Source organism: Trematomus bernacchii, unplaced genomic scaffold, assembly GCF_902827165.1.
Source record: "Trematomus bernacchii unplaced genomic scaffold, fTreBer1.1, whole genome shotgun sequence".
In the NCBI taxonomy this organism is placed as follows: Eukaryota; Metazoa; Chordata; class Actinopteri; order Perciformes; family Nototheniidae; genus Trematomus; species Trematomus bernacchii.
In genome coordinates, this window is record NW_022987641.1 from 117,403 (window position 1) to 127,279 (window position 9,877).

General features: G+C 40.9%; 1 protein-coding gene across 1 annotated transcript; it reads left to right on the forward strand.

Annotated features, from left to right (window-relative positions):
- Positions 1–7,705: 7,705 nt before the first annotated feature.
- LOC117484841 (5-hydroxytryptamine receptor 3A-like) lies at positions 7,706–9,460 on the forward strand. The gene is made up of 5 exons (XM_034133277.1): positions 7,706–7,777; positions 8,141–8,351; positions 8,461–8,619; positions 8,775–8,857; positions 9,191–9,460. Exons 1-5 carry the CDS (start codon positions 7,706–7,708, stop codon positions 9,458–9,460), a joined length of 795 nt encoding a protein of 264 aa, XP_033989168.1.
- Positions 9,461–9,877: the final 417 nt, after the last annotated feature.

The following is a 9,877-nucleotide window of genomic DNA, read 5'->3' on the forward strand; positions in this document are numbered from 1 at the left end:
TGGGGGCGACAGGGCGGATGTGACACCTGTATGTGAGGGGGAGGGGGGTGGGCTGAGAGGGGTGGGGGCTACCGGGAGGATGTAACACCTGTACGCGATAACACCTCAAACAAAGGGGCTCATTAGCATATCAAAGGGGGGATCATTAGCATAATTAGGGGGCGGGACTTAGAAGGTGTGACCTGTCACTTTTGTATGCATACTAATGTGATTGAAAGGGGATTGGTAATACTACTCCTTGGCACTCAGACTTTAGAGGGGTCATTTTGTGATCGTGGGGCATCACCCTTGTATACAGCATCAGGAAAATATCATATGGAGTCAGACACTGGAAGTGTGCTGGAGGCGTTGACTGGGACTGATGGAAGGATGAGGCTGAAGAATCTGCGAGGAACGAACTAGCGGCAGAGAAATAATTATATATTAAAAGACAGCAGCATCATAAGAGGCCAACCAGAGTGACAGAGTGTGTTACTTTGCTGAAGGATATTTGTGACCAGCTATCCAGGCCAGACTCTAAAGACTTTCCAAGGTGTAAAAATGCTGTTGCCGGAGTACTGATATCATGTCTACCATCCTCTTAAAATACTCTGTCCAACAATATCAGTCTCAGGAAGAAATGTTTTTTAACGCTTAATAAAAGAAAAATATGCATTATTGTAGTCGGGAGGGGACATTGACAGAGGATTACTGGAAAAGTACACAATAAGTACTTCATAGTACTTGTGGGGGTAGTTTCAGTAGTACTGAGTCCCAGTGGCGAACCGTCAGGGCCTTCAAGGTATTCAGAGAATACCCTGGAACACTCAGATAAAACAAACAAAAAATCGATTTAATTATATGAATAAAATGTAATAAAATGTATATAACAGGGGTCGGCAACCTTTTTGATATGAGGTGCCATTAAAAAAAAAAATTGTTATCAGCGTGCCAACGATCGAGAATTATCAACGGGGGGGGGGGGCTGGGGCTTGAGGAGCTTGACGCTGGTGAACGATCAACAGGAGGGCGGGGGGAGCCTCGCTGCGGGGAAGCAGTGTGTGTGTGTACCTGTCAGCACAACTTACATGATGCCGAATTTAACAAACACATTTAAATATTTGGTTTAAACGGCATAATAATAAGGACGATCGTCCGTTCTGTGATTCTCCAGAACACACATGTTATGATATTAGGGTCATGCAGAGTGAGATGAGATCGCTGTCCCTTTAAGAGAGAGAGAGAGAGGGGTGTGGCGTGTGCATGTGTGTGTGTGGATGGTAGAGCGACAGTGAGGGAGCGTGTGTATGTTTCTGGAAGTGAAACGAGGCAGCAGAAAAACAGAGGGTGATGTATTGTGTGAAACAGAAGAACAGCTAAATAAATGCAACGGCCTCCCAAGAAGAGCTCGCCTCTCTCCAGTCATTTAAGCTAAAGTGGGTTATTGAACCTGAAGCTTGTTGCTTCTGCCCTCCTCGACTACGGTCTGGGAGCCGACAGGAAAGTTCAACACACAGATGGCCAGACCGCCCCTTTGTAGCATATTATTTCAATGAGAGATGAACAGATCGCCACTGGACTTTCAACTAAAGACACAGCCACGCAAAAACTGCGGCATTTGTACAGCTCCTTATGGGTACTGCAATTTGTGCTTTCCTCCGTGGTGAAACGATCAGCACTGCACCACGGAGGAAAGCGGCAGAAAGTCACCTGGAGTTAAACAGAGCGGGGCTGCGTTGCATGCATGGCTTCCTTCTGTAGGTAACAGGGAGACGCGCTCTGGCGGCGGTCTCGTTCAGGATCCGAAAATACAATTTAAATATTTTGCACACTTATTCCACTTATTCCTAGTGTGCCACTGGTTACGGAGCCGCATGCCAATGCTGGCACGCGTGCCAGGGGTTGCCGGCCCCCGGTATATAAAATGAATAAATGAGAATCGTATCTGTGTTGTTGATCTGTAATATTACAGTGTTATGTTGATTTGTTTGTCCTTCTCGGACCATGCACTACGCATTTCAGTGGTTTTGTGTTAGAAAAGAAAGCAACCAATCACATCTTGTTCTGGGTCTCTGGGTAGAATATCCTTCAACAAAGTATTCTATATCCTTGATAGAATGCCCTGGCCGTTGCACTGAATGAGAGCGTTTGGACTGACAGTTTGATCAACCAATCATATATTGATTTGTAGCCAATGGGCGTATTCTTTCAGAGTTTCCCTCGGTTCCAGGGTATTCTAGAAGACCCGGTAGTTAACTGTCTCGAGACAGAGGATCTAGATGAATGCGACGAAGCAATTCATGCCGTTTTATTGTTTTTAACGTTGAAATGACAAGTGCAACCGGTGAAGATGAAGTTGTTGCGGAATTGTTGTGAGTACCCTTTTCAAGACGACAATTCAGTGAAAAGACGGACATTATAACGCCGGGGGCGGCGGCGGGGGGTGTGTGTGTCTACAGAAGGTCCAGTTGTGATAGACACAGTTCGCCACTGCTGAGTCCAACAGGATCAATCTCACGAAGAACTAATGGCAACAAAAAATAATCCCCTCCTCAAAATTGGCTTGATTTTGTTCTCAGCAGGGGACTTTGACACAGTATTTCTCAAAAAATACACAGTAAAAGTACTTCAATGTATTGTTAGTAGTAGGCTTACTAATACAAAGTCAAACCGTATCAATTTCATTAAGAACTAATGGTAACATTTTATTTTTATCACTCATCAAAGATAGCAGAAAACATGCATTATGTACTACGGAGGGGACTCTGACAGAGGATTACTCACAAAGTACACAGTAAAAGTACTTCCTTTTATTTCTGGTAGCATTCAACTAGTACCGAGTCCAACAGTGTCAGTTTTATTAAGAACATGTGGTAACAAATATTTGTATCACTCATTGAATATAGCAGGAAAGAAAATGAAGAGCAGCTGATTTGAAAAGACAAACTCGAGAGACGGCTGAGTGACCGCAGTGCAGAATCGCTGTATAGTTTAAATCTCCTTACAATGTTGTCCATTTTACCCATAGGCTTATTATATTTACAGCCCTTAATAACATTCATTTTCTGGGTTCAATGTGTGTCTTGGCTGTTTTCGTTGTGATCGCTAAATTCACCTTATAATATTATCACTATAACACTGACCCAGATCGCTGGATCGCTAGAAACACCTGCCATCAGACTGGCAAGGGCTGTTCCATGCTCTGCTCAACCTCCCGCCTTCCCAATGGACTCAGTAGTGCCCCCTGCTGCCGTGGAGCATGTGTGAGTGAGCATGTGTGAGTGTGTAGGCTTGTTTGAGACGAGCTGTGGCTCGCCTCGAAAGTAGACGAGAATAGCCAATTGCCGCCGGGGGAGATCTCAAAAAGCTCGCCTGAAGTCGGACAGCTCGGAGTCGGCTTCTTCTTCTTCTCTCGGTTTTTGTCCTGTTTCACTCAAATACTTAAGAATGGCCTTCCTGGTAGCTCTTACCCCCTCACCTTCTTTTCCCAGTGTCCCCATCAGGCTCCACTCCCTTCCTGCCTCTCTGAGCTGTCTCTTAGTTTTTCCCTCTCTGTTTTGTACATGTTGCAGTGTAATATGATGTGTTCCACATTTTCTTTCACTCCACAACCCCTGCATTCTTCAACTTCGCTTTTTACCATTATACACATTGTGCCGTTTAATCCTGTATGATCCAGTCTGAGTCTAGTGATGATGATCTCCTCCCGTCTGTTCCTTTCTGTATAGATCTTTGTGATGACTGATTTCTGTAACTTGTGGTATCTCCTCCCTTTCTGATCTTCCTCCCACCTTTTCTGCCATATTTCCATACCCTTCTTCTTAAGTATTGCTTTTCCTTCTCCTTTTCCAAGTGAAACTGGTATTGCTATTTCCTTCTGTAACGCATCTTTTGCTAACTTATCAGCATGCTCATTCCCTTGAACCCCCTCATGTGCAGGCACCCAGCATAACTGCACATCTATTCCCCTCCTCTGAAGTCTCAGTAAGCAATGGTTAAGTTCAATAATGAAATCTTCTCTCACAGTTATTGTCGACTGTATGCTTTTCAAAGCAGATAGTGAGTCTGTGCATATCACCACCCTATCTGACTTCTTCAACCTATTGTAGCCCAATAATTGCTGCTAGTATTTCTGCTGTATAAACTGATAAGTTATGTGACACTCGTTTTGAGATTTATATTTTGAAATCTGGTATATACACGCCTATCCCCATGCATTCTTGTTTCTTAGATCCATCTGTATACATTTTAAGTAATTATAATACTTTTCGTTCAGGTACTGTTGTAGCAAACACCGTGGTGGTGGCTTAAAGCCCACCTCTGCTACGCGCCGTTCGTTAGATGAGCCTGGTTAGATTTAATAAAAGAAGGAATTCAAAACACCGGAATAAAGGTTATAACAATAATCTGATTTTACTGGTAAAAAACAAAACACTTATACAAGTTTACAGAGTACTCTGGACTTCCAGCTCTACTGCCGTGCGATACAGGTATCGGGACCAGCCAGTCAGAAACAGGAAGCATTTTGCATGAATAAACAACAGTATTCATAGACATTTTTGGGGCGGAGATGTGTTCACTCTTCCGTCCCATTTTACTCCGAAGTGAATCAGAGAGTCCGTAGGGAGGAGCTGTGTGAGCTGCTCACTCCCCCAGGTGTTTTTACTGGTTGGATTCACTTCTGGTCGGGTCCAATACAGCGAATCAGAGTTCTGGGAAAAAAGTATGTTTCTTCTGAGATCTTCGGAAGTACACAAGGACAGAGTCAAACTTTATCTCTGCACCTGTATTCACTCCTTTACTTTCCCAAGGAATATTTCACACAAACTATTCTTTCCCAGACAACCAAACATTGTACACAGATATATTGATGCCCAGAAAGGACCTTGAAAAGAATATGTGTGTGTGCTGGTGGGAGGAGGTGTATGTGTGTGTAGCAGGATATCTGGGTCAGTGGGTGTAAGTGAGAAGAGAATATATATAGGATTGCTTAAAACAGTTCAAACAATACATGTTCACTAAAATACAGTTCAAAATAATACATGTTTACTTCAATACAGTTTAGAACCATATCTGTTAACTTTAGTACATACTCGTTTTAATTCCCACTTCATTTATTTGCCACTCTTTTTTCCTTTCTATGATACTCATATCTATGTTAGCTTCTGGGAAAAGCCATGGGGGAACACTGCTAAATGGGGTTGCTTTGGCAAACGTTACGGTCTCCACTCCATATGTCCTCGTTCTCTCCTTACTCGTCCAGCCAAACCCACGCCCCTGGAAGTTTGTATATTCCCAGCAATCCTGTAGTATTCTGTTTGTGATATTTTCCTCTCCACTTCCTTGTAGCCTGACCCAGTAGGCCTATGACAGAGCAAGTTTCTCTCTTCTAAAGAATGCACAAATGTGTTTAATCGTTAATGTCAGATATGTACTAAGTAAATACATTTGTTCCTGCTCAAGATTAGATTCAACTTTATATTATACATATTACAGGTACTGAGACAATAAAATGCAGTTTAGCTTCTAACCAGGAGTGCATAAAGCAGTAAAGTGAAAAGTAATGTACACAATCTACAGAATAAAATATAGAATGAATTGAATGATGAATAAACAGTGAGGGGTATGAATACACTAGATATACACAGTAGCCTATGAGCAGTATGAACAGTATTAACAGTGTGTATGAATATGCAGTGTATATATAAAGTATGAAAACGGTAAGCAGTGCAAGTATAGTATAAAATATATAGATATTAATTTCATGATAAACATTGTGGAACAATGATGAAAAATGTGAATGGAAGTGGCGACGTAAAACTGACACAAAACAACAACAAACCTTTGCAGAGCCAATGGAGAGTTTCATCACCAGCACGGGGTAAAAACCACCAATGAGCGCTCAGCTCGAGATACCAGCGAGTCGTTTCCCATCAAGCATTTCGTTTCCGCAGCCCGTGGAGAGAAACTGCGCCGCCTCGCCGCGCCTCGCTCTCAAGTCTGCGGGCGTCTTTTTCCCGCGAGATTTCAACGTCTCATGTAGGCGAGCCTCCAGAGCAAGTCGGACAAAATGACTAACCATCATGCAACGCACTAGCAAGACGTTGATCGCAATTGCGCAGGTCTGCGTCGGTCTCGCTTGTCTCAAACAAGCCTTGTTTGAGCACAACCACGGCAGAATATTACTGCCAAAAGTCACGTGAGTGAGTCACGTGACTTTTGGCAGTAATATTCCGCCGTGAGAAGAAAAAGTTTTGTACTTGTAAAACAAAGTGTTGTAGTTGTAAAAAAAAGTTGTGTACTTGTAAAAAAAAGTTGTGTACTTGTAAAAACCTATGCTGAATTTGTCTCTGAAACATGATTTATTAGAAAAATGTTATGTGTTTGTTTGATAGATATGTTTTTTTTTTTGCAAAACTAAATGCATTAGTTTGTAGATGGTGTTTTGTATTTGCAAACCACATTGTGTTTGTTAGTGAATCATGAGGCATTTGTAAAACCTGTTTAGTTTGTTTGTGGAGTTATGGCAGGAAATTAGCTCCATATGTTCACAACATTTCTTCGGTTACAGAGGGAGATGGACCAGACTTTATTTTCTCTCATTCGGATTTATAAGGTGAGTTTGTTTTGAGAACCAATTTGTGATTTTCCTATACTGTTTATTATACTGTAGGTTGAAATGAGTTGCTGCAGATTGCATCTTAAAGCTCTTTATTTATATATATTTTCTTCCCTTCTTCCTTGTTTTCCTGTTTAGCAATGGGTTGATCCGCTTATTCATTGGGACCCAGATCACTTTGGTGAACTTAACATGATGAGAGTTCCTGCTGATTTGTTGTGGAAGCCAGATGTAATGATTAAAGAGATGTAAGTTGGAATGTTTGTGCATACTCACAAATCCACACACTCACAACAGTAACTGGTGATGGAGCCTGTTATTAAGGACATGCACAATAATTCATATGGATGTAAAAAGATGATGCAACAAGGTTTAAACATATTGTTTTTGTACACCTATGTATTGTGTGGAAAGCAGCTGTTGTTAGAATGCAATAAACAATTAAGCAGATACCCCAGAACTGACTTGAGCATATTTAAGATACAGAGATGTGTGATATTGTTATACTGTGTGGATAGTATTTCTATATTTAAAGTAATGAGAGTACATTTTAGGAAAATACAGACTTAAACAATAGTATCATAATTTAGATAAATGTTTCATTGTATTAAAGTATTACACAATGTGAAAATCAATTTGAAGCATAAAGTGTTTACTATAATTTGTACACAAGTATGTTTGTTGTCATACAGGATAGAGAATAACAAGGCCGTTCCAAATCACTTCATCACCATTCACTCGACCGGTTATATTGAACAAACCAGGGACCTTATGGTGGTCAGCACGTGCAAGATGCACGTTTACAAATTTCCTTTTGATACTCAGAGCTGCAACTTGTCTCTCAAGTCTATCATTTACTCAGGTGAGCTTTCAGAAGTTTCTAGACATTTTTCTAAAATATGTATGTTGTGTGTTAGATTGCACGTTTGTGGTAATTATCTCTTTAAAGGCTAATTGTCACATGAGCACACACCAGCACATGCGTTTATCCTGTGTTGACCTGATAAGACATCTCAAACTTGTATCTTCACTTTCACCTTAGAGAAGGAGTTGACATTTATATTCTTAAATGACAGTGAAGACATAACTGAAATTACTCACCAAAGCATGAGGAACCAGTTGGAGTGGCGGTTCATCGGCATGACAGTCACCAACCAATCAAGCGTTGTCATTTATACTGTAAGTGTGTTTTACATTTTACTTTTATTTATTTCTGCAAACAGTTGCATGAAAATGTCTGCAGCTCCACTTGCTGGTTTTATTTAGCTTGTATTCTTAACAGCAGAATGAAAGAGAGCAAACCCATTGACATTGTTGTTCCTTGGAAACATTGTAATCACACGTTTTTGATGGTGGCCACTTAATCATCCTTAACCACTGTGACAAAATATAAAATATAAATGAATTATATAAACAGGAAACTTCATATTTCAGTGGAGCGATATCTTTCATATTGCATGCAAAATAACTTAAACCCATAATCAATAATGTTTTTGATCATTGCAGCATTAGTGAACACTGTTTTTCCATCTTGGATCACAGATCAGGATGGAGAGGCATCCTGGCGTCTTCATCGCCAACTTCTTAGTGCCCATCATGTTCTTATACTGTCTGGACTTGGCCTCCTTCCTGATGTCAGACAGCGGGGGTGAGAAGGTGAGCTTCAAGGTCACTGTGCTGCTCGCTGTCACTGTGATGCAGCTTCTTCTCAATGAGATGCTGCCTTCCACTTCAGAAGACATACCGCTTATAGGTAAAGCAGCTCTGACTCAGATTCTTTTATTGGAATTTCATTTAATTCAAGCAGGAACCACAATGGCTTACCTTTCGTCCACTTTAATGACGTTGCCTTTTCTCTTCAGCGGTGTACTGCATTGGGATATTTTTTTTGATGATGATCAACCTTCTGGAGACGATTTTGGTGATGTATCTGATTGAGAAAGACTCTACATCTGAAGAAACAAAGGCAGATAAAAACCGCAGCCTGAAAGAGGACTGTGGAGACAAACAGGATGATGGAGGTGAGACTGAACACATTCTTTAAACCTGTGGGTTTTAACTATTGTTATATTGTATTCACTCATACTGTATGTTTGGAATACACACAGCAACATCTACAATTAATAATACATTCTTTTGAACATGCTACTGTCCGGTGTCAATAATTTATTTTCAGATGTGAAGAAATGGACTCACTGTGCTTGTGTGTGTAAGGTGTCTGATGAACCGCCATTTGAACTGCTGTCTGTGTCCAAAGAGGTGAGAGTTGGGTTCATCTGTAAAGGGAATGTTTTTAAAAAAACAAAGAGAACTCAAATTAGGGAAGTATAAAAGCAGTTCACAGTAACATTTTAAGATTACTCAAAGTTTCAGAGATTTTGTTCTGGAAAGAGATACAGTTGATTTATTTTAGATGAAACCTTTAAATTCTTTAAGCACTATGGACATTGTAAGTGAATATGTGTGTCTGATGAACTAACACTTTATTCTCACCATAATGGACACAAATAGGAATAGTACATGTGAAACGGTTTTCAATTTGATGTGGTCTATAAACTTGTTAATGATCACTCCACTAAAAAACTTCTGCAGGAAAAAAGAGGCGAACTGATGGAGGAGTCCAATTCCCCAGATGAGTTGAGTGAGGCGGTGAAAGGACTCTCTCTGTTCCTCAGCAGGAAGGAAGAAAGGAAGCGCAGGAAGGAAGAAAGGAAGCGCAGGAAGGAAGAAAGGAAGTCCTACTACTGGACCAGAGTGGCTAGAAAATTGGACATAATTTTCTTTTTTGTCTATGTCACAGTGTCCGCTGTGTTTTTGGTTGTCATCTTTTCAGTATGGACCGAAGAAGACGAGGAGTGGTAACTAACTAGGGGTAAATGAGTGGCGGTCCATTTTAAGAACTTGTTTTTCTTAACCCCCATAAAAGTCTGCTTTAACTCATCCAACTTGTATCTCAGCAAGTTTGTCGCTATAGAGGAAATTAGCAAGTAGATTAGGTACGTCACTTATTCAAAAGCCATCCAATGTTAAATAGGCGTATGCCAACCCATATCCCCAGGTAAACCGTCTTCAACACCGCAATTATATTAAACTGCAAGCCCAACGCAGAGCTCAGCGCCGCCATGTTGATGCACACTGAGTCAGCATAGAGTTTTATTTGTCTTAACCCTTGTGTTGTGTTCGAAAGCTGTCAACGTTCATGGTGTTCGCGGGTCAATTTTGACCCATGATTTATTTCATTCCAAAACACTCAGAAATAATGACTATCATCCAATATAT